Source organism: Anthonomus grandis, chromosome 15, assembly GCF_022605725.1.
Source record: "Anthonomus grandis grandis chromosome 15, icAntGran1.3, whole genome shotgun sequence".
NCBI lineage: Eukaryota > Metazoa > Arthropoda > Insecta > Coleoptera > Curculionidae > Anthonomus > Anthonomus grandis.
The window spans coordinates 3,827,800-3,854,654 of record NC_065560.1 but is presented as its reverse complement, the minus strand read 5'-3'; the positions used below and the strand labels follow the sequence as shown (position 1 = coordinate 3,854,654).

The window sequence follows — 26,855 nt, the reverse complement described above, 5'->3', positions numbered from 1 at the left end:
GTGCCCCGACTATTCCACCACATTTTCGAGTGTTTCGTCATGCCCTCATCATTTATTAAAATTCATAAAACGAAAACCTAATCAGTGATTGAGTCATCTAGGAGCAATAAATATCAAAGTAAATAATACTGGTATTAGTGCAAGTTCGGTTCTGGTATTCACGTGTTGGTCGCGAACCCCTTGCCATTTTAAATAAAATACATTTAAAAAAATGATTGGTTTTTAGTCTAGAAACAGGGGTACACGTTTCAACATAATGGCATTGCTGGTAGCGGCATTAAACTTTCTTGCCTCGATCTTTTTGGTGCCTTTTATGATGCTACTTTTGGCTATCATCTTCTTGGCATCAATTGGAAAGTCCCTTGGAGTGAGGAGGCTTTATGTCAATATTTTATTGATGATATTTGAGGTAAGTGATCCAGAAAGGTATAAGATAATTAGGTTAAATATTAGCACATTAGCAAGCCAGGCCGCTCTTTTATTATTTTTCTATTTACAAGCATGTAATCATTAAATTAATTCACTCACATCTGTGAATCGACCACTTTATAACCCTAAAGCTCAGAGGAGGGTATATCGGGGAGGTGGAGTCTACCAAATATCTAGGTATAACAATTGAGACATCTGAAATGGGAGGCACATGTGACATGACTTGCTAACAATATTCGGAGACTAATTCCTAAAAGATTTTACTCTCTAAGGCATATTTTAAGTAAAAAAATCTTATTATTGGTTTACAAGGCGCTGGTGGAATCCTTAATAAGGTATGGTATTCCTATCTGGGGTGGTCTGTACGACAATTTCCTTAAACAACTAAACATAGTTCAGCACTATATTATTAACATTTTCTTAAAGAAGAACAAAAGGTACTCCACATCTCTCTTGTATTCTGAAGATGTTCCAAATATTAGAACTGTGTATATTTATTCTGTGTGCCTACTTATTTATGCCAAGCCATGCTATGCTGCAACAGTTAATAACTTTCATAGAACTAGAAATAACTTTTACCAAGCAGTAATTCTAATATTAATTTAAGATTCTTTAATTACCTAGCCGCTAAGTTCTACAACTTGCTGCCCGTTAATATTATAGGAACATGGAATGTTTACATTTTATAGTTGAAAATTTAAATTTGTTTCTGGTCCTACTGTAGTTTTATTTTTATACTAAATATATTTAAACTAGTTTTTTCTTCTCATTCAAACATTTACTGATTTTAGTTAAATTATCTACTAATTTTAAAATGTTTAAATCTATATGGTGATTATAACTGCACATACAGATATTTGTATCTAGGTGTAGTGTAGATATTAAGACAAATGTAATTAATTCTAGAATTACCTATGTAACATATTGTAAATTATGTCAGTAATAATATATTCATTCATTTATTCATTTAATTATTGCATGCTCTAAGCATTAAGGCAATGATTGTTTATACTTAATGTTTCTCAATCCAACTCTAGGAACTAATAATGATTCTTATATTTTCTCAGCACATGGGACATATACAAAAATGCAGTTCCTTAAATGATGGTTAACATATAATATTAAAACTAACAAAAATACTCACTTTTTTTTTTTTACCAAACTCATTCTGTGTATCCCTAATTCCCTATTTAAAATTAAATTTTCTTAACATCATAAGGATTATAGTGAAGTATTCCTTAATTATTCCATATAAAGTTCTTACAGTTAAACAATAAGGACAAGACTAGTTAGATTCATTGTGTCTCTACAGCTTGCTTGCTATCATGTAGAGCAGGAATTGCAAAAGTATTTTAAATAATTTGGAAGATATAGGGGAAAATGCTGAAAAATCAAAATTTCCAAATTTTCCTAAAAATGCCAAATACATTGAGGTTTGGGTCTTGACGGGTGAAACTGGCTCTAGTTCAAAAAGTATTTGGCCCAAAAAAATCATTAATACATAAAATTATTACTTAAAAAGCAGTAAAACTTCCTTTTACGCAGCTACAAAAGTCTTTTAAGTTTTCTTGAAAAAAACAAAAAACTTGATGCGGAACAAAAATTGTTCTAGTCAAGGCAATTTTTAACCTAGATATAATATTTTACATAGAATTGATCTACAGAGTGGCCCCTATAATGTATTGAAGGAATTGCAAAAATATCTTAAATAGTTTGAAAGTTATAAGGGGTAGAATGTTCAAGAACAGCTAAAAAATTTGATATTTCCTATTTGTTCTAAAAAACCCATATCCAATGAGGTTTGAGTGCTATTGGGTAAAACTGGCTCTATAGCTTAAAAAGTATCTGACCCAAAAAAATTGTAATAATTCCATATTTTTCAATCAAGTTATCCTTTGAGAAAATTGAGCTGAAACAAAAAATTTTCTAGTCAAGGCAATTTTTAATCTAGAAACAACTTTTTAATAAAGAATTGATCTACAGGGTGCCCGCTACCTTAGAGTCAAGGAACTACAAAAATATAATTTAAGATAAGTATGATAGCTGGAAGTGCTCTTGAAAACCTGCTTATTTTGTGATTTTCAATGCATTAACTTGTCCAGTGCTTAAATTACATTATTGAGTACAAGGGTATTATCAAAACCCCTCTACAGATAGTGATGTCCTAAATAATTAAGAAATTTCCACTAAACACTGTCGATAGCCACAATCAGATACTAGTCTAATAAACAGTATTCAAGTTTGAATTGAACCCAGAAAAGCATCTTAACCAGTAAGTGAATCATCACGCAGTAGGCGAGCGGGTTCCAAAAACAATTCTGAATACCCAATCACTGTTAATATCATTTATATTATTAAATAATGTCTAATGATGCCTTATCACGGTAACTACCGACCGTGGCACGCAAATTTCACTCCGCGACCATTGGCCAATACATTTGAAAGTCATTTCGTTAATCTTTTATTCCCTCGCATGTTGTTAACAATTATGTTTATGTTTTTTTTTAAATTTGATATCAAAAAATGTTTGGAACGTGAATACATCTATATGGACGTTGAATAAAAAGATAAAACATATAATGTTTAATTTTTTATTGTTACCTAATGGACTTTTGTACTTTAGATGAAACCAAATTACAGAGTACATAATAGATATGAAGACAATGATTTTTATAATTATGTGTTAATAATGCCGATGACCTTTTGGTCTATGATATATAAAAAGGATGATTGGAAAATTTGCTTTGAAGAAAAGTATCCTATAAATAATTAAAATTGAGCTAAAGAATTATGATTGTTTAATTTAGGAGTTAAAAGCTACTTGACTAGGTATATTTTTATTCAGTTGAGGGCTCACTCACTTTTTCTAGTATGTAGTGTCTTAATTAGGAATTACACTTCTAAATTAATGCTAACTGATTAACTAGATTATATTATTTGTTATGATTAGGGACAGGTTTTCATACTGAGACTAATAAGTATTTGGCTATATTTACATATTAAGTTTCTTTAAAGTAAATTTGAGACAAGTAAAGACTTTTATTTAATATTGAGAACACAAATCCATCTCACATGAACAAATGGATATTATCAATGCTTCAGGATTCATTTAAAGAATATAGTCTTGATATTATAAGATTTTAGTTTCTGTGAGAACTGAAGTAGCTACTATAAATAACCAAATTGCTTGTTACCAAAAAAAAGAAAAATAACCTGCCATTTATAATCATCTCTCGGAACAAGACAATGGGTCAATAAATAATCCCCCTCGCACTTTATTATCATGTCCATCCTGTGACGCCATTTATTAGCCTTCAGGGTCCTAAACATGGATTAAGAATATTGTTTCTAATCATTTTATTGTTTTTATATGATTGTATGTTATAGATAATGTTAGATGTTGTGAATATCAATGGTTAGAGTTCACTTTTTTATATATTTATGCTGATGTGTTTCCATACTGGCAAAGATTCAAAAAGACCAATATGGCAACTAAATTTGGATCTTTGTGTATTTGAGAATAACCGCACGGTTTAAGTACAAAGAAACTCTCAGAAAAGTCATCAGTTCATTAGGTTTTACATTTTTATTGTTCTATTGTTAGGAACACATTTGGAATTTACTTATATGTTTATTAATAAAATGGGAACTATTGCATCAAATTAACCTTTGACGGTGTTAACTCGCTTATAATTTGTTGATATGTGAAAAGCTGTAGGTCTTAAGTTAGTGTAAAGTAATCCATTATAAAATTTAATATTGACCTCGTAAAACATGAATATATTAATTATGACCCCTAAATCTTGTATAGTCCCTGTAAGGACTCATCATTGATACTCAAAAACAGGTAGTGGGAAGATATGGACTTTGGTGATTTCTTTATTGGAGTATGGCTCAGTGATATGGTCCCCCTATTACATGAACAGCTGTCTGGCCCTTGAAAGGATTCAGAATAAGTTTTTAAGATTTTGTCTATTGCTGGCTATGACAACATTGAGAGAAAGACGTATTCGTGGTGATTTAACCTTTGTATTTAAGCTTCTTAATGGTCTGATTGTATGCCCCGACCTTCTCGGTAGAATTAGCTTCAACGTCCCCTCAAGACTCTTGAGACGAAACCGACTATTTTCTTTGCCTTTTTACGGTACCAACTATGCCACTCACTATCGAAAGAACCTTAAATATTATCAACCATGAGGGTATTGAGGTTTTGGGCATTGGCTTGTCTAGTTTTAGGAATCAAATTAGAGAGATTGTGTAAAACTCTTCTGTTGATTTTATGTTGGTTTGCCTGTAAAAACATATTTGTATTTTAGCTATTTTAAGTTATGGTTAGGTGTAACTATTGAACTTTGTAATATTTTTTTTTGTAATGGGGTTGATCCCGTCTATTAAATAAAATAAAATAAATAAATAAATAAAAATATTAAAAAAAGAATCAAAGTAGTAGCTTCACTATTAATCTTTATCTGTTGCTACAGTACCATAACCTTCAAATCAAATCTAAATCAAAATAAGCTTTATTGTTGTAAAGTCTGTATAAATAGCACCATTGATAAAACAGTACTTAATGCAAAGGTCTCAATCTGCTGTTTGAAGATGATTTTGATTCAACATTGTCTGGTCAGCAACTGCAGTGCCTCCAATTACTTCTCTATTATCTTGGACTTACTTTGATAAATTGCAGAATTGTAGACGTTGTTATGTTTCGATGCATGGATCATGAAATGCTCTTGCGTAAACTCGAGAGAGCAATTTCTGCCCTCACAGCATAATATTTATTTAATGGTACCTTCAAATTAAAACACTGTCTTTAAGGGTTATTGTTCTTCCCCAAGGCTGTTTCTTCCAACTCATCTTATTTCTATAATTTATAATAATAACCTTACAAGCAATGAAACTATTGCTAAATGTGTCTTAAGTGTCATTGTGATTCTAAGCCATAAAATTTACTGTATGTAGAACTGACAAAAGCTCTATCTATGATTGGTCAGTGACAGTAACAAAATTGATGGTTCAGTCAATCCTTATTATCTGCCATTAAATGTAGTGATTAGAGAGCATTTTTGCTGTAATGAGCCCACTAGAGGACACTCAATATCAAAATATAATATAAATGTTATAAATAGATTCCAGTTAAGGTTATGGGTAAAATGATAATCAACACACGTAAATATTAAAAAAATTAATAATTTTATAAATGTAACATTAATTTTGCAACCTAACTAACGTTGACGGGCTTAATGAGTGTGTACCCACATATTAATTATGTGTTTTTAATCATTACTATTATGTCACTTTTAGGTACTGAAATTTCCATTTATGTGACCTTTAATATTTTTTTTATGCATCCAGTCAACGTTATCCACAAAACCATTAGTTTAACTTTAATAGTGGAATTAGATAAAACTATAATATCCTTTTATTAAAAACAATTGTCTGACAGAGTTTTGTCAATTTATTGTGGAAGCTAAGTAGCATATAAATAGTTTAGTTTATTCTATAATAGTTTATTTTATAATAGTAGTTAGTTTATTCCAAAATCATTGGGTGCATTTAAATCATGATAATTTACTCCATAATTATAATAATTTCCATAATTATGATAATTTCCACCCATTACTTTCTGAATACAACATATACTATAAATCATTTATTTAATCACTTAAAAGATGATGGATGTCCTTAGGGAAGCTGTTTCTTTCATCTTTGATCCACTCATTATACACTATATGAGGCGTTCACCAAATTTTTGGTTGTCTCTGGTTCAGTTGCAAAACTGCTTAAATCCATTTTTATTCAAAAATGACATATGTGTGGCGCTGTCTTCTTTAAGACGTTTGAGAAGATGTCAAATTTATTTGGCCACAAAACTTGATAAATCCCAAAGTCAAAATTTGTCTTCGAAAAAGTAGTAACGGTAGCAAAACTTTTTTAATCCTATGTAAATAATGTTTCAAAAGTGTTTTAATCCATTAATCTGCAACGTTGTTTTAATGTGTGTTAATGTTTTAAGTGTGTTTTAATCTATTGTTTTAATCCACTGTTTTGTTCCGGGAGATCTTACAGGCCTGTGTTCCACAAATAATATTTTTATGGTTTAGTTTTGTTTTGAATGCGGTATAAATAGGTACGTTGATTTTGTTTGTGCAGTGCCTGCAAGTTAATTTGTGCTGTTTTTGTTAAAAATTTGTTTATATAAAGAGTCTTACACACATTGTGATATAGAAGACTCATTTTGTCTTGCTACACCTGGTAGAGGCCGAAAGAAATTAATAATAATAATAATAATAATAATAATAATAATAATTTCTTTATTGCTTTCAAGATCTAATTTAAATAGACAATAGCAACGTCACAAAACGAACAAAATTAAAATTTGATAACATCTACACAGTACATACTGCTAATAAAAATAGTAAGAACAAAAAGATAATGTTGGACATAATTTTGGGTGCATTACCTTACCACATATATCTCAAGTATGATACATTACGAAAATAAATAAATTAATAAACAAACCCTTAATATTAATCATAATACACATTTAAAATTGTAAATCGAAACTATAGATACACTTGCCCAACAGTTTCCTAAACTTCATGATATTTTTCTCTTGCCTTAGGGCGAGAGGTAATCTATTATATGTTTTAATAGCAGCAAAGGCAGGAGATCTTTGAAAAAAGGCAGAGTGATGAGTTGGGACACTCAGTTCAGCTCTCCCCCTTGTCACAATAGACATACCCTCAGCATAATGATCTTCATTAGTTTGAAAAAGATGCAGGTGTTTCTTTGCAAAAATAGCTAACATAAGAATGTACAGAGCTGGAACAGTGAGTAGACCAAGCTTAGTAAAATAAGTCCTACAAGACGTTTGTGGTGTGATTCTGAGCATGCATCTTATGATCCGTTTTTGTGCTATAAAGACTGACACGGCGTCAGTTGAAGATCCCCAAAACATCACACTATAAGTGATTAGAGATTGGACCGATGCATAGTAAATTTGCTTCAGACAATTTAGGGAAAGCTCTTCTCGTAGACGCCTTATTAACGCGCAGAAACTATTTAGGTAGAGTTAAGAGATAAGTAGAATAAATTGCGAAATCCATCAAACTGGAAGAAAGCAAAAGATAAGGTAAGGTAATATTTTAAATAAATTTTTAATAGTTAGGTAGGTAGGTAGGTACTTAAAATATTTTTTTTATTGCAGGTATAAGCCTAAAACTCTACCTAGACACCCCAAATGTCATCATAAAAAAAAGTACTTTTGCCTGTGAAAACTTGTCTATGCAAGATATTCGAAGATTTCATGAAAAATTCTATGAAAATACTACGAAAATTGCGCAAGATAACTTTACTCTTAAACATACAAAACCAAATGTTCCAAAAAGGCGCCGTCCAATAAAAGGAACTCGAAATAATTCCGTTTCGTTAAAATATTTTATTAAAACTAAAGATGGCACTTTCCAGATTTGCAGTAAAGCCTTTTTATCTATCTTGGACATTTCAAGGTTTCGGGTGCAAAATATAGCTAAAAATTATTTGATTGACACTATACCACCCAAAGAAAATAGAGGAGGGGATAGTATAAGTACAAAATATGCCGAAAGAAGAGAAAATGTAAAAGCATTTATTTTAAAGTTAAAATGTGTTCAGTCTCACTACAGTGATCTATCCATAAGGCAGTTGTGGAAAATATACTGTGATGAAAACAGCAGATTGGCTGTAAAATATGACTATTTCCGGGAAGTATTTACAAGGGATTTTAATATTAGCTTCAAGAGTCCTGCCACCGATGCTTCTCGGAATGTATAAGACTTAAAAGCTTAATAACTGCCGAAACCAACAGGGATAATAAGGCAAAGCTAATATTATGCATGCTACGTGTTCATAATCTAAAAGCAAAGGCATTTTATGAAGCAATTGAAAAAAACCTAAGGAAAATACTTTAAAATTATCCTTCGACTGTCAAAAAAATATGGTGTTGCCCCTAGTCCCGGATTAATCAGCTTACTCAATCAGCTCTATCTATACAATTTCATAGTATGTGAAAAAAATTTCAATGACAAACAGACTAAGGAAAGTATCACTTCATACACTTGGACCGAGAATGTGTGCGCTAAGGGCTCAAATGAAATATCTTCACTAGTTAATCATAAACTTTCTATGGTAGACTTGACTGATGTTACCTCAATCAAACTTTTTTGCGATGGGTGTCCTGGCCAGAACAAGAACGTAACAATGATGGGTATGCTGATGTATCACTCTAACTATACAGTGAATGAAATTATTGTGGTTGACATTTCCTGTGGTTGGTCACTCTTTTTTACCGGCGGATCGTGTTTTCGGACGAATTGAAAAAAGAGTTAAAAAAAAGGAAGTTATAGTTGACATCCTGATAAATATAGGAAATTTTTTTCCGAGTGCTTGATATCGAAAAAGATTGTCAAATTTTTAACTGGAAAAAGGCTATAGAATCGGTTATAAAGCCACCTGGGCAGTGGCATTTTAAGTTTGCTCCACGTAAAAGAATTTCAATTTTAAAGAAATGGAACTCAAAAGGAACTCAAGCAGTGTTCGTAAAGGGGGAAGTAAATTACAAAAGCGATTTCGGGATATACAAGTCCGTTTTGAAAAAAGGAAAAACCTTGGCTACCTTAAATTTGGAGCCTCTTCCTAAGGAATGTTCAGTAAAACCAGCCAAGCTTAAGGATGTGGATGCTTTATTAAAAAAACATTTTGGTTTAGAGTGGAGAAACATTGAAGAGGTCGATTTAACATTTTATAAAAAAGTAATTGACAACGCCATTGAATCACTTCATGATACAGAAGTTGAAGAAGAAGAAGAAGGAATGGAACCCATGGAAGAAGACGATGGACTAAGAATTTAATTTTTAAGTTTCATTTAAAAAAAAAATTGTTTTTAACTTTTACTTATTTAAGACTCCCTAAATCCTACAGATACTATAACAAAACTTTATAGTTCCATGGTGCGGTAGCAAAACTTGTTATATCCCTATTATTTTTGTCCATAACTACTTATTTAAATAAACAGTTGTCATAAATGTGTATTTTCATTTTAAACCACAAAAATTTGTTCTTACAAGAAATCCGAAGTTTTTCTCTTTTCCTGTAAAATTGGTTAGCACGGGTCTAAAGAGTTTTGGAATTGGGCGCCTCATATGTATTGTTTAGTATTGATTTGACTCTGTAAATATTCGATCAATTATTTAGACCAGACTTCTTATCTCCTACTCGTCATCTTTTGTTCCTTTCAAGCAGTTAAGAATTAGACCTTTTAAGTGCAAGAATAGGTATACTCACTTGGAATTGGAATTGTTTTTTTAAAGTCTAAACACCAGTCAATTTTTGATATACTTAGCCTTCTTTTCTATTGTATATGTATTTATGATGTTGGTAATATTAAAAAAATAACTAGGAGGAGCTGGCCCTGAAATGCTTCCTAACATATATATAATTATTAATTACAGCCTTGGATTTAATTAATGCTGACTTACAGAGGATCTCTGATTAGGTTGACAAAAACTAACTTTTTATTAATTCTGGTAAAACATGGGCAATCCTGTTCTCAAAAAATTAAAGTACCTCGAATAATGGAGCATCAAGTAAATTAAATATTAATGGTGTTGAATTGGAATGGGTAGATCAAGTAAAAAACCTGAACCTTTGTATTTATAATCAAAAGTGATTTAATACGCATGTAAATAAGATTTGTCAACAGTCATGTTATAAATTAAAGTCATTATATGAATTTAAGGATATTTTGCCTGCTAGTACAAAAAAAATATCCTTATACAGAGAGTTTAGTGCTTAGAATAGCCGTTTCTTTTTTAACTGAACAAAATAAATATAAAATCCAGAAAATTCAAAATTCCTGTGTTAGATTTACTATAAAATTTGCCTCGGAGGGTTCATGTGCGTGAGCATGTAAAGCAGGTCTATAGTCTTAATATGGCCCAAAGAAGATTTTTGGGTATAAAGCTGCACTGTACAGAAATTACGAACCAGAATATCTGTTAGAATTCCTTATTCAAAGGGGAGATACGCATAATGTAAATATTCGCTATAAAAGCGCACTGGCAATGCATAAGACTGAATTTCCGAAAAAAGTTCTTTCATATATACTTTTGCCTGTATTTACAATGGCCTATCTGCAGAAATTAAAGATTTAGGCAAGGCCTCTTTAGAATCTCAATTAAAAAAAAATTGTGGACACTGCTGATATTTTAATACGGGTGTAACTTTGATTCTTGTATGGTTGTTGACTCTGAATCATTTTTGTTTAAATATTTATTTTTAAGAAAATTGTACTGTAATGTTCTTTTATTATTTATTTTGGTGGTTGCAAACAATAAAGATTTGTAGAATGGCCTTTTATTCGGTTAAACAAATACACAAATTAAAACTCAACTAATAAATCCATAATTTTAAAATAGATGAATTAATGCGTCTCGCCATAATTAGGGATGGCTACCCAATACTGGAACTGATCTTTACAGTTGAAACCATGGAGCAACCAATCCACTAGAAAACATATGAGTCCAAGTTCGAGTCCGGACTGGTTTGAGAATTATTATTAATACGGTCTAGCGAAAGAAACTGATCGATGGAACGTGGCGTCCGTGGTGTTTAGGTTATTATTGTATTCCGAGTCCGGGTGATGCATGTTATATGCGTGAGAGAACTATCAAAATGATAGACGGATGGACTGGAATCGTTTTTTTTTTCTGTTTTCCTAGTCCGGTTTTTTTTTTGCCTTATTTTAGATCTTAAATGTGACTAGAAACTTTGATCTTTCTTTTATTTCATTGTAATGTTGTTTTTAATTATAATTATATGAAACACAAACTAAATATTTTAAAGAATTAGTATTCATTCTAATAAAATTAATTTTAATAAAAAGGCAGGAAAAACGGAAAGAAGTATTCTATGAATATCAAAAATAAAAGTGCGTAATTATTAACTGTGTTTTTCGATATTTTGAAAACAACATCTATAGGATATTTAACAAAAAATCATTATATGAGGCTTAATATTTTGTGTTTTTTCCCACGTACTTATTTGTGTATTTTTATAAGACTAATAAGTATATCGATCATTTTAGTACGATTGCTAAATAACTCTTGAACGCATATTGGATTTATGAATAGTATATCAGTATATCCATTAGTTTATAATCGTAGCCATTAGTGTATAATCCCGTAGTAGGTATATGCATATTCAGATTCAGTTCGGACTCAAACTTGGAACTGATCCATAGAACAGGTATTTGTTTTTGCTCGATCGATTAGGAACTGATCCGCAAAATTTGTTGGATCAGCCAACCCTAGCCATAATCGAGTCACGTCATAATCTCTTTTTCAATCACTTATGCCAACCTAACAAAACGTAATAACTGTGAACACATATGACGTTATATCTAAAGGCGCGAAATTCACATTTTAAAATTAAATACTACAGATTTTTTATTTATTTAGATAAACTATTTGCTAGCAATCATAATCTTTAAAATTCCGACTTGAAATATACATGTTGCGTCAACATTCATGACCTGGGCTATAAAGTGAAATCAATTTAATGTGTGCCAATAATACACTTGAATACGTTACTAATCAGGACGATTAAATATTCGGTTTTGCTAATTTTGTTTATATTCAGTATATACAGGGCGTTTCAAATTCGACCCTCAACATGGGGATCTCGGATTCTATGGTTAAATTGGGGCAAAGTTGAGAATTTTTGAGCTTAACAATATGCTTTTAAAAAGCCGCCTTTTTTTCTGAGCTTATTTCTTATCTGATTTTAAAACAATTTGCACTTTTGCGTTTTTAAAATTTCGGCAAAATTCCCTGTATATTCATGTAAAATAAATAAATGTAATCAACTAAAAAGGGTGTAACTCTGAGGTAATGTGTGTGCAGTACGGCGGCATTCCATTGCTTATATTTCTCTCTATCTTGTATGTATAACGTGTAATGTAACATTTATTGACAGTTTTTTCTTTTCATAATTCCTATATAGTAAAAACATAGTAATTTTTGAAATTTGACTTTACTTTAACGGATTTGACAGAGATAAACTTATGACTAAATTAATACATTGGGCAGAGGTAGATACATGGAAACCTGAAATTTTTGGTTTTTATTGAATGTCTTTTTCTTTATCATTTTATTTTTTCGGTTCATAATTCCTACATATTAAAAAAATCTAATTTTTAAAATTTGAAGTTACATTAACGAGTTGTGTTAAACTGACGCTTAAAATAACGTTAGTTTCATCTTTTATTTTTGTTTCAAGATTTATGAAAATAGTTTTGTTTTTAAAAGCTTAGTATGTGACCCCCTTCTTGAACCTTCTTACTCAGGTGGACTTTTTGTTGGATGCCTTGGAGAAGGGATATCAAGTGGATACAATATACAGAGATTTCTCCAAGGCATTCGACACAATATTTTGTTGCATAAACTAAAAATGATTGATATTGATGAACCTTTATTATCCTGGTTCAAGAGCTATTTATCTGACCGTAGACTGATTGGTAAAATTGGTAATTTTTTTTCTAAAACTATAAGGATTCAACTATTAACTGTCAGTTTACTATCAACCACTTAGATAGTGCTATCAATCTCTAATGTGAGTATGCCTCCTGTGTGTGTTCTCCTTTTTTATGGAGTACATATTAATGCTCTTCAACTAGTTGAACATATAGTTGAATATCTTGGATAATTACAATAATGCCGATATACTTGATTGGCTACATATGGCTCCCATCACATAAGTGGAGGGATCTTATTACTTTTTACAATATCCTACATGGAGCTTCAGAGCTACTTCAAAAAATCAATATTCATGCTCCACTAAGAACAACTGGAGCCACTGATAGCTTTCATTACCCAATCCACTGTACTACGGCCTAATAACTTTGGCCTATTAACTATGGCCTTAATAACTTTCTCAATAGAACAATGAGATTAGCAAAAAAAATTCCTGCCTCAAGTTTTAGTAAGCTTAGGTTAGATATTATTAATTATTATTACTTTATGGTTTTCTGTATTTCTGTATATTACCTATATGATGTATTACTGTTGTAAATTTAAAAGTTTAACAGAATTGTAATTGGGTTTTGCCCGTTTATAAATAAACAGCGTATTGGTAAGCTCAAAAATACTCAACTTTGCCCTAATTTAAGCATCTTCGTATCTTTTATAGATTCCGGGATGCCCATGTTGAGGGTTTATTCTATTTATTCTATACGCCTTTAAAAGTGATGTGGGTTTATTTCGATTACAGTATGGCAGAAAGGACATCGAATACGCGCAAAACGAAAAGCGCAAACAAAAATCCGAACAAGACTCCGAAGATGAAGGGTACAGCGAGGAACTCGCCCCTACTTTTGAGAAAACGTTTTCACAAGAAATCTCGAAAAAAGAAGAGGAACCGAAACCGCCCAACGGGTTTACTAACGGCCACATCGTTAATGGAGGAAATAACCTTATCAGGTAAACGGTACTAATAAGAGAAATATAGCGAGTCGTAAGAGACGACGCTTCGGTTTTTATTTTAGTCGTGAAGACCGTCATATTTTATTGCCAGATCCTGTTCTTGTGCCTGTAGTGCAAGGGGATGAAAAGTTAAGCGATGACGAGTACAAAGAGCGAAAGGTGGCACATAAAGCTAAATGGAAGGAGTGCATCTTAATTTATAGTAAATTTTTTCCTTAGGAGAAGATAATGAATTTCGAGCTGAGCACTATTCTGGACTATGCCAAAGCGGGGGTGGAAGCGATTATCGAGGACCAAGTGACATCGAGGTTCGAAGCTGAAGAGTTGAAAAATTGGAATCTCTTAATCAGGACTAACAGGGGATACGAGTTTATTTCGTGGAAGTTAACGTTCGTTTGGATGTGCGGCTTTTTCGTACGATATTTCTTTCTGTTCCCTTTGAGGGTGATTATCTGCTTTTGCGGGGTAAGTAGTAATTAAATATCTATAATAATAAACAAATCAAATGATCAGAAGATTGACGTCATTAAATGCTTGGAATAAAGATACGAAATGTCTCCAATTATCTGGAAGAAACGAACAATGACTCTTTATTCCGCTCAAATTCCCTGGAAAATTTGAAACAAAAATTACGTCACCAATTGCCTGGAATAAAAATTAAACTCTTCCAGGCAGTACAATTAAATTTTTAATTACATTAAAATGATCAGAAGATTGACGTCATTAAATGCCTGGAATAAAAATTCTAAATGCCTCCAATTGCCTGGAAGAAATAAAAAATGACTCTTTATTCCACTCAAATTGCCTGGAAAATTAGAAACAAAAATTACGTCACCAATTGCCTGGAATAAAAATTAAACTCTTCCAGGCAGTACAATTAAATTTTTAATTACATTAAAATGATCAGAAGATTGACGTCATTAAAGGCCTGGAATAAAAATTCGAAATGCCTCCAATTGCCTGGAAGAAATAAAAAATGACTCTTTATTCCACTCAAATTGCCTGGAAAATTAGAAACAAAAATTACGTCATCAATTGCCTGGAATAAAAATTAAACTCTTCCAGGCAGTACAATTAAAATTTTAATAACATTAAAATGATCAGAAGATTGACGTCATTAAATGCCTGAAATAAAAATTTGAAATGCCTCCAATTGCCTGGAAGAAATAAAAAATGACTCTTTATTCCACTCAAATTGCCTGGAAAATTAGAAACAAAAATTACGTCATCAATTGCCTGGAATAAAAATTAAACTCTTCCAGGCAGTACAATTAAATTTTTAATAACATTAAAATGATCAGAAGATTGACGTCATTAAATGCCTGAAATAAAAATTTGAAATGCCTTCAATTGAGCTGCACAGTTGTCAAGCCAGATCGTTATATAAGTCTCTCTTCTGTTATATATAAAAAAAATTAAAAAAAAGGTGAAATTAAATTTTCCTTATTTCGACCCTGGCATATTCGAAAGCATTTCATAGAGTTTGAAACCTGGACTATAAATTCAGCCATATTTTCATTTAGGCTCTTTTTTTAGAATAGTAGAATTAGACTCGTAGAATTTTTCTCCTGACTTTTGTTGGCTCTAAACAACCCTCCCTGTATACCGATTTTTTCCAAAAAACCATACAGTTCTCAAGTCTCCATTGAACTTTTAGTTCTGGAAATTTCAAGCGGTTTGAAGGTTTCGAATTTGAGTTATTGCGTTCCATAGAATTTGACATTATGCCTCCTGTTTTGAACAACTTTTAGATTCTTGTCTTCCAGAGACACCTGAAACCCCTAAATATAAAAAAAGACTTAAGAGTCAAGAATCTAGGGTAAGAGTAGCCATTGACAGGCTAAACCTTATATTATACTTCTGAATGCACAAGGTGTGTCTCTCTCGTCTCATCAATGAATATTCTACAAACGGAAAGCTACTTAGGACATTTTAATTTGGGATTATCGTCTTTTCTGCACATAGAACAATATATTTAGGTGGCATTTTTAAGGAATAAAAAATGTAGTTAGGACTTTCTAATTTAGCCAAGGAGGCAGATACCATTTGATAGGTCAATAAAAAGAGATTTTTGTAGTTAGGACGTTTTAACTAAGGAGGGCAGAATATTATTCAAAGAAACTACTACTGCTTTACCATATATATACATAGATCTAAGTAAAATTAGAGTTTTAAAATTGTAGTGAATAACAAACTGAAATCTTAATTTTAATGGGAAGTAAAATGAACATTGCAAGAATATTAAGAAGAGATACAGTTAAGAATGGATATAATATATATATCAGAGGTAAAATCTAAATCTTGCAAGCAGTCTCCCTCCACTTATTTATTAAACATTAATTTTTTAATAAATTCTCAATATATTTTGGACACAGTGGTGTTCATCATCAGGGGATAAAAGGTTTGAAATTGGTATCAGATATACGCCTCAGAGTTTGGTTCCATTTCAAAAAACCCTCTATGTATGCTTATTGTTTTTTATTATTTTTAATTTTATTTGTTTACATTCTGTTGTTGACAAGGGCCGAATAGATCAAAAACCGTCACAGTATAACGAAAACTGTGACCAACTTTGTGTATTTTTACACAGTGGTGTCCGAAACATGTCGGGAATTAAAAAAAATTAACAAGTGCAGGGAGACTTGCAGGATTTTCATTTTACCTTAATCTACGACTCCACTGCGAGTATGGACTAATTCTCTTCACTATAAATATCAGACTTAAATTGGACTCTTTACTACGTTTTTTTAGGTGTTATGGTTAACGATATGCACCGCCTTAGTCGGTTATATACGACAAGACGACCTTAGGAGGCAAGTAAACAAATACGTCTCGATAATGTGCTTCGGCATACTATCGCGCGCCATCTCCTCCGTGATCACTTATCACAACGAAGAGAACAGACCGAAAGAGGGCGGAATTTGTGTGGCGAATCACACGTCTCCCATCGACGTGTTGATTCTGATGTGCGATAACTGTTACTCTTTGGTAAATATGACGAATATATCACTGGGTGCTAACGTAACATCCCCGTTTTTTTTCTCTTTGTCTTAGATCGGGCAAAGACACGGCGGGTTCCTAGGGATCTTCCAGCGGGCGTTGGCCAGGGCTTCTCCGCACATCTGGTTCGAACGATCCGAGGCTCGAGATAAAAAGTTCGTTTTGCAACGACTGAAAGAGCACACCTCGCACCCAAAGAACCCCCCGATCCTTATTTTCCCCGAAGGGACTTGCATCAATAACACTTCGGTGATGCAGTTTAAAAAGGGCAGTTTCGAGGTTGGCAGCGTCATTTATCCGGTGGCGATTAAGTATGATCCCAAGTAAGTTATCGATTAATTAGTAATTGAGTACACTAAATGTAAAACTCGCTATTTCACATTTCGACAGACTGTGATCTAAACGACATGCTGCAAAAGCGGCTATTGATGTACAAAAAAAGATATTTTCTTTTAAATGCAAAACTCAGTATTTGCAATTAACCGATAAAAGCGCATGAAACAGCTGTAACGTCCAAACAAATCGTGTGTTATTTTTATTTTCAGTTATGTTCCTGTAATTGTAATTGTATACTGCCCTGCTAACAAGAAAGGTCCTATCTGCAAAATTTGGAAAATTCACTTTTTTGGCTCATAGTATTTGTAAACGAGTTATTTATACGTGTACAAAGTCAAATTGGCCTATATGCGTTTTAAGTGCTTTATTTAATGCCTAAATGTTTTGTCCTAACTGAATAAATTCCAAGCTTTGCTAAGATAAATTGTCCGATCTCACATATACTAAGAAAATATGTCCGTTTTTACTTTACGTTTTTTAAAATGCAGTTAGGACTATTTAAGTTACATTAGGTAGTACATTTTGTGTTAAACGATATCAGTAAGGACAATTAAGCGTAGCATGACAGAAGCACCTGGTGTAAGATAATCTTAATTTATTGATAATAAAAGGTGTGTTGTTATACAGTTATTTGTCAGACTTTGTGAGTTTTTTTGCATTTTAAGGCAAACTAATATTGCGAGAAATGGATGCAGGGTAAGTTTAACAATGTCACCTTATATTTAAGCAATAATTGATTGTAATTCTGGTTTGTAGTAGCAGTAGTGCATCTGGTATCCAGAACAGCAATAGTAGATGTAAACGTATGCTATTTCTTGCTTTAAATAACCAACTCAAAGAAAAATTAAATGTTGTCAGAAAATCTAAACAGAATAAAGCCAAAAAAGATGATAAAGATCCGGATTATGTGCCAGGACTGTCCAATGATTACGACCAAAATTTAAGTAAAAATAAGTCGGATTCTAGTCGCGAATACAGCCCCCAAGTAAAAAAATACGCATATTGTCCAATGTTTTGCTATCCCCCGGATGTTCCAATCAGGTAACCTTAAGTACTTCAAGTTATTCAAATATCGAAGTAGAAGAACGTAAAGAGAATCTATCAAATATAGAACCAGAAGAGAACGAACTTAACTCTGTTCAGGATTTCATTCGGGACAATATTTCACAAGATATTATAAATAAAGCCATTGATAAAGCTGAGTGTAAACGTTGTACAAAAACTGGAGAAATAAGAAAAAGAAACAGATTTGAAGAATTACTCGTTGAAAGGAAGAAACAAAAAATAGAGAGTTACATAAGAGCTCATGAAGTTAAAAGATCATGTAAATGCAAACTCAATTGCTCCAGAAAAATCTCGTATAGTAGGCAAAAAGACATTAATAAACAATACTGGGTTTTGTCAAAAGAACAACAAAAGCAGTTTGTTTTGAGCTGCGTAGAACCAAGTAAAAAAAAACAAAGTACAACTAAAAAGCAAACTTCACCAAGAGTTTATTCCTATAAATATAATTTAATATAAGAGGAATCAGAGGATTTTCGACAGAAATATTCAAATACCGAATTTTCCTTCGCGAACTTAGGAAATGAAGAATACTGGGACTGCGAAGAATTTAATATACACAAAAAAGCCACATCTCATGAAGCTGATGCGGAAAACGTTGCCAACTGTGATGTGTGCAAAAAATGGAAAATTCATAAAGTAAAGGCCACTAACGCGAGAAAAAATTATCAGGAAGATGCAGAGAAAATAAAACAAGATGATGAAATTTATGTAGCTGCTGATTTGCAAAAGGTAAAATGTTTATTTAAGAATTTGCATATAATTACTTAAACACAGTTTTGTTAATTTTCAGGTGATCATGCTTCCCCGATTGGAAACATTGAAAGAAATTATTTTCACGCCACGTATAGTAGCATACAATGAGAGCTTCGTTTCGCTTGGTAAGAAATCCAGTACGTACCCTTTGGCTGTGTTGTGGCATGAGGGAATCGCTGGCAGATCCAAAGATGATATCATTTCTACTTTCTATGCGTTTTTTCAGGCAAATAGGGACATTAAACATATAACAATTTGGCTTGATAATTGTTCGAGCCAAAATAAAAATTGGTCCCTTTTTAGTTTCTTTATGTATTTGGTTAACAGTTTAGAAGTTGCTGTAGAAAACATAACTATTAAGTTTTTTGAGCCAGGCCATACTTTTATGGCAGCCGATTCGTTCCATCACCAAGTTGAGCTTGCCCTCAAAAGGAAAAAAAAAGTATACGATTTTGAAGATTTTTGTGAAGTGGTAAAACAAGCTAATTCGTCAAAAGTTAATGTAATAAAAATGCAACTTGCACAATTTTTTAACTTTACCGACTATACCTCCAAATATAAGTTACAAAAGCTTATTTCTCGCGTTTACTTAAAAGAGATGGTTTGTCTTCTTTTTAAAAGAGGAAATTACTTTTTTTCTTACAAAACAGAATTTGAGAACGATTTTACTGACTTGAAAGACATTTTCATAATGAAGTATGTTAAGGGCACGCTAACGCAACCGCAATCTCGTAATGTAAGTCGCGGTGAGGCTTTAGCTCGAAAAAATAATCTTACATCCAAATTAAAAGCGCACATTCCTCAAAATCGTATGAAATTTTGGGAAGATCTGCCGGTTAGCGAAGACGATTTTGACGGTTTTTTTAGTATGTTCATTTCGTTATATACCTATTATAAGTAATAAGTTATAAAAATTGGATAATAAATAAAACCGTTTAATAAATTAACATATTAGTTTCATTTAGGACAGTTTTCGTAAGTAAAATATTAACAATATCTATTTCATATACTAGGCTATATTGTCCTAAGTGACAATATAATCAAAAATCTACTAATTGGTAAGAGGTATCTCAAAATCATTTTTACCAATTAGATCCTGTTTTCCGACTTGATATATAAAATAAACCATGAAGAGTTTGCTAAAATACGTCTTCTTATATAATGAAAACAAACAAAAAACTTATTTCCCAAAAAACTACATTTTGCAGATAGGACCTTTCATGTTAGGGCGGCAGTATAGTGTAAACATTATGTTGCAGTTCTAAGCCGTTAAAAATTTTTAATTGTTAGTCTTAAAAAAAGTTTTTTTAACTACTGTGAGAAACCATGCGAAAAAGGAAGAGGGAGAAAACGCGAATTCAATAAAGAAAACTGAAAGAGAAAAAAGGTGCAAGTTAAAAGTTGTAGTTGTTAAAATATATTGATTTTATGTTTTGTTACTGAGGAATTTCCATTAAATATATTTTTTTTTGGAAAATCGCTGAAATGCATGTTCCATGATTTTATTAGACGAAGCTGTGTTCTAAATTTCATACCTCAAACTTGCTTTATTTCAGAAATGTGAAATTAAATTTTTGGCTTACATTTTATTGACCTATCAAATGAAAAATTCAATTGTCTTACATACCTTGCGTTTATTCCTGTTTTGGAACTAACTAGTAACTAATTAGAAGTAAGTGCATTAATTGGCTTTATAGGTTTGGTGACGCCTTCTGGAACTCGAACAAGTACTCGATGTTACAGTATTTGTACATGATGATGACCAGTTGGGCGATCGTGTGCGACGTGTGGTATTTGCCGCCGATGCACCAGAAAGAGAACGAGAGCTCGATCGATTTCGCTAATCGGGTTAAGAGTGCGATAGCGACGCAGGGCGGACTAGTGGATCTCGTTTGGTAAGTCACTTTATTTCAATATGAATAAGTTTACAACAGGTTTACAAGAATTTTATGTAATTTACATAACTTTTGTATATATTTCTTGAAAAAAGTTATGAAGCTTTTTCCAGGCTCACTTTTGTTTCAAGTGATTCCCACAGAAAAGAGCGATATTTTGGCACTTTTAATGCAATCCTGTTGTAGCTACCTATAAAACTATATAGCCCCATCAATCGTTTACTACTTACAGTTTGTCCTATTAATTTATCATAAAAAGTTATAAGGCTTTTTACAGAACATGGTTTTAACGATTTCTAGCGGAAAGAAAAACCAGTGCATTATTATCCTTCTCGTTTTTCAGGGATGGTCAACTGAAACGTTCCAAGCCTAAAAAAGAATGGAAGGAGCGACAGCAAGAGGAGTTTAGCAAAATGTTAAAAATCGAATAAGAAATGCCAAGAAGGGAGTATTAAATGCTGAATCCATCTCGAAGATCCACTCTTCTGTTACCGAGCCTTTCTTTTGCGGATAACTTTTCCGTCAGAATAAAACAGCACACCACAGTTTCTTTTTTGGCTTAAAGTTATCCGATAGATAACTTAAGAGAACGTAAAGACTGGCCTTTAGTTAGGGATTATATTATAAAAAAATAATAAAAAATCCGACATCCAAGGATGTTATAGATGGAAAAAAAAATTTAACAGACTCTAGTCAACAAGATTTTATAGGTTCGTTTGTGATAAAGCCGACAACAGGTCTCGAGGTTTTAGGATGATTTTTTTTAATTGTTAATTCTGTGTATTGCTCAGTGATTGTTTTGTAGAACATATTATAGATTTTAGTTTATGAGGCGGGGCTTTTTTAAAATTATGCAGGTGATTTGAAGCATACACATTACTATAAAAGGAGTTTTGGAAGTACACGTCTCTACAAATAAACGGCACCGGTTACTGTTTTCAGTTTCAAATTAAATAACATTTCTTAGGATCCAAATGAGGACTGTACGAAGTCAATGCTTTACTTTTCAAGTAATACAGAAAACTTCTCAGAATCAGTTTGATGGAGACCCGTTAACCGATTTGTGATGAATCCTTTGCATGCATTTACAAATAAACTTAACGTGCTTTAATGAAATAAATGAGTTGTTCATATGAAGAGTTGTCTGTAAGGTCTCAAATTAAATTTTCACGCAGTAAACATCGATCTATTGAAAAACAAATTAACTGGCTTTAATTTACTGCCACAGAGTAGAAAATTCTGCGTGAATCATCCATTTTGTCCGCTCCCAACCTTTATCTTACGTACATCATTCTGGGACCTCCTAGTTTTTTTTTTGATTTGGAGAAAGATGTGGATTTTATTAAATAAATCTGTATGCTACTAATCATTTCCTGCATGACCCCGTTTTGGTTTAACGTTAGCCATGAAGGTGAACTTTAGGCAGTAAGTTAAACTTAAGTTTGTTCGTTTTTTCTTTTAAATTGTTCCTGTTTCTTCAAACATTAGTTCGAAGCACACATTGCTTATATAGACAATAATATTTTTGTAACGTAGTTTTCCGTGTTAAGTCTTCTTCAGATACTTTTTATTAGCGCGAATTTTTTAAATCAATTTTTTTGCTATCGTGTATAATAAGTTCCTTCCCGCATGATTTTGTTGTTATCCGATGGCAAAAAAGTATATAGGGTGATTTACAAGTAAGCAGCATTAAAGTTTTACATAAACATTTAATGCTCCCTACAAATCAATTCCCCTGTATATATCATAGTTTTGTTATAAAATTTGTGATCGCGAAAAAAACGCATTTATTTTATTATATATAATTCGTCACAGGAAAACGTGCGTGTACTGTATGCGAGGCCTTTGCACGTCTATATTCTTAACGATTTCTCAATACCAAATTAGTATGTTAGTTTAGGAAATGTATCGCGCCTAAATGTACATAAAGTGATTTAAATTTTTTGTAATTCAATTTTTTTTTTCGTTCAAAGGACAAATAATAAAAAAAATATATTCAGTAGTTTCGTGTTTTATTCGATTACCCTTGGTGCGATATTTTGCACTTTTTCTTCTTAACCTGTTTTGATATATTCCAGTGTGTTAATTAAACTGAAAGATTATTGTGACATTTTTTAGGCCACATAATCAAAGGTCTTGGAACAGTTCGCGAAATATTAACTAAGCTGTGATTATGCATCGGAGAAAAGGGACTAAAGACCAGGACTTCCTGATACAACGTCGTATACAATGACATATTCTAACTATCCTAAGTGTATATTCCTGAAATGTCTTCGTGTTGCTCTACGTTTAATTTATAAATGACTTCCTAGGAAATCCCAGTGGATAGACTAATTTTTAGGTCTTTGCCAATTAAATTAGATTAAAATAATCCATATGCATATAAATATGATGATTTATTTTTTAAATGTCCATCCTGTTCTCAGGATAAGAAATGTTGATGCCAATAGGATGTTTTGTCAATAGAGAGAGAACTGTTGATATAGATCTCTGATCATATTAATGATATGCAGTGTTATGATGTGTAAATTTATCAGTGAAAATAAAAGAAGCTATAATTGGGAAGCACAACGCCGGAATTAAACCTACATAAAAGTGTTATTCGTAACTAAATTACATTGTAGCAAACTAGAGGCACTACTACTACTATTCGGAAGCCAGGTAGACCTAAAAAAACTACATCTAAAACTGATAAGCTGATTAGAAGATGTTCTATAACAAATCCATTTACTGTTGAAGATACAAAAAAAAAGCTTATCCAACCCTAGCTCTCTCTTTTCGACGTTTATCCAATAGAAACTTAAGAGCCAGAAGAAAAAACCTTAGATTTCAATGAAAAATAGACAAGCGCGTTTTAGTTTCGCAAAAGAACAAACAGAGTAAATTTAATTTATTCGGATCGGATGGTATGACATGGGTTAGACGTCCAATAAATCAAATATAATTACTTTAAGTACAGTAAGCGCACAATAAAACATCGAGGTGGTAATGTCATGGTATGGTGATGTTTTTCTGGCAAAGGTGTTGGCCCACTAGTGAAGATAGAAGGCATCATAACTGGCCAATATTATTTAAACATCTTAAGAAACAATATGCTAAAGATAATTTACCGTTAATTTGGACATTTTAACAAGACAACGATCCGAGGCACACAACTAAAATTGTAAAAAAATCTTTACCTCTCAACAAATCCGAGTTGTGAAGTGGCCAGCTTAAAGTTCGGACCTAAATTCTATTGAGAACTTGTGAGAGCACCTACAAAGAAGAGTTCCTAATAAATCGCTTATTAAAGATGTTATTCACAGTCTTTTTAAATCCATGCCAAGACGATGTGCTGAGGTTTACAAAGGTTTCTCTATTTTTTTCCTTAAAGTAAAACATTTTTTTATTGTAAGATTGACGATTATTATTTGTATTTAATAAGAAGAAAAAATCCACTTATGGCCGGCACTGTATATCCTATAGGTTTTTCATTATTTGGATAATTTTTCATAAATTCTAACGTGTATTATTCGTTGGAAAATTTTACTTTTTAAAAAGACGTTTTGAACTGCATGAAATTTGTTTATAAAACATAACTTGCACACCATCAATTAGTTTTTATTATAGACGTTCGGCGGTTGAAAAATTTCGAATATGATTTTTGCGTAATGTGTAAGAAGGAGACGGAGTAGAGCGAGAACAAACTTGGCTCCACCCTGGGCGGCTATCGCGTCGTCGTTGCGCTTATCAGTCCGGTTGCAATTCCTCGCATACCTATGTGTGTACATACATAGGTATGCGAGGAATTGTACGTGTTAGCCGATCATGTTTATAATTTATTTCAACCTTTGGTACGAAGACGGATACAGTAATAAAATAAAAATGGTTTTCACTGTTGATCAAAAGATTAATATCATTAAATAGTATTGTCATGCGGATAGTGCAGAAGAAGTTGTCGGCCGTTTTATATTTGCATATCCTGATCAGCAGAAAGTCCCTACTGGTAAAACAATTTATAATATCTGGCATAAGTTTGAGCAGTCGGGATGTGTAAATCGATGTGCAAAGCGTTCTAATGGCGATCAGGAACCTCGTCGAACACCTGACGCTAAGATTGAAAAGGAGGTCAAGGTGTGTGCTTTTGTGGAAGTAAGTGAACCTTGTTCTAGCTCCCAAATTGCTGAAGAACTTGATATTCCAAGTCGTACAGTACGTGATATTTTGAAAAGAAATAAGTACAAAGCCTATAAAATTAAAAACACTCAAGAAATTTTTCCAGAAGATCAAATAAAACGCTTGGAGTTTTGTGAAACCTTAAGAGAAAAAATTGATCAAAATTACGATTTCACAAGTAATATTTTATTTACAGACGAGTCATCTTTTTCTCTTCTAGGTCGACATAATTCTTCAGTCGTGAGATATTGGTCTCGGAAAAATCTACATTTGAGTGTACCATTACGAACTCAATACCCGCAAAAGGTAAATGTTTGGGCTGGTATTTTAGCCAATCACATTGCAGGGCCTTTTTTTATTGATGGTACCTTAAACTCTGAGAGATATTTACTTTTATTGCAACAAAATATTATACCTGCTGTACGAAACTTGGATGTTAATTTTGGTAAAAATTAAAACTTGGTTTCAACAAGACGGATATCCCGCTCACAACGCTAGACAAGTGCAGGACTATTTTTAACAAACACTTTTCCTGAACGGCTTATTTTCACAAGAGGTACCATACCATGGCCTCCGCGATCTCCAGATCTGACGCCTTGCGACTACTTCTTATGGGGCTATTTGACGGAAATTCTTTAGCAACACCGACACGAAAGAGCCGTTAATTTGGACGAATCGCGACTTAGAATTATTAATATTTCTAGGTCCATCACACCTGAAATGTTAGCCAATGTACGTAGAGAATTTTACGACAGGTTGGGATACTGTGAAGCCCAACAAGAAGGTGTATTTGAACACCTTATTAAATAATCCATTTAATTAGAATTATTATTTTGTTTAAGAGTTATTTTTCATTTTATTTTAGAATGTTGTATTTAGTTTTCACCAAAGGTTTTTAAGATTTGAGCATATTAAAGTTGTTTTTTTGACTTGCGATTATTATATTATCTTTCGTGTGCGCGTAAAATTCCAATACTTGATTCGAGGGTAACTTACTTATCTCCAAGCGCTTGCTAAACATCACTGCGAGCAAGCCGAAATTAAATTCACATTGCGAGCGGTACGGAGAATCGGCGTCGCTATCGGTGGCAGGTTACTGATGCAGTCGTTCTCTATCTATTAGGTCTAATACATTAAAACTCGATCCGTAAGATTCAACTCGCCAAACGTGTATAAGAAAAAAAAAACGTCATATTCATTGTATTCTATTTTGTTGTTTATGGACCTAAAAAGTGCCAACGGAGACGTTGCATGTCCATTGTAAATTGACTTGATTTTTGATAGATATTTTGAGGCAAACATTGTAGGTTTATATATTAGGTTCTGTGGCAATTTAATGAAAAGTTGAATGAGTTCTATTAAAAAAAAGTTCAAATTTATTCTGAGAATGTCAAGAAAGTCCTTGTTTTGGCCTCATACCCCCTTGAAGGCAAATTTGAAGAAAAATCAAAATTGGTATAAGTAGATAATTATTTTAGGTTTTAGTTTTTTAGTCCAAGACGGTAGATGATATATTTAATAAGAACTCAGTAATTTCATATTATCACATAAAGAAGAAAACACAAAAAAGTCAAAGCAAAAAATGTATAAAAAAAATTAATGCAATTAAATGGTATAAAATACACTTTTACTGTTGTACTATATGAATGATGATAAAAACAGCACTGCGTGACTGTACCACGTATAAGAAAACTCGAACCAG

At 32.4% G+C, this 26,855-nt stretch overlaps 1 protein-coding gene across 1 annotated transcript; it reads left to right on the top strand.

Moving 5' to 3' along the window:
• Nucleotides 1-103: 103 nt before the first annotated feature.
• Nucleotides 104-23,000, top strand: LOC126745402 (glycerol-3-phosphate acyltransferase 3). The gene is made up of 9 exons (XM_050453242.1): nt 104-118; nt 227-409; nt 13,738-13,946; nt 14,012-14,108; nt 14,169-14,414; nt 16,701-16,937; nt 17,004-17,272; nt 20,801-20,998; nt 21,342-23,000. Exons 2-9 carry the CDS (start codon nt 257-259, stop codon nt 21,427-21,429), a joined length of 1,497 nt encoding a protein of 498 aa, XP_050309199.1. The 5' UTR covers nt 104-118; nt 227-256; the 3' UTR covers nt 21,430-23,000.
• The last annotated feature ends 3,855 nt before the right edge of the window (nt 23,001-26,855 follow it).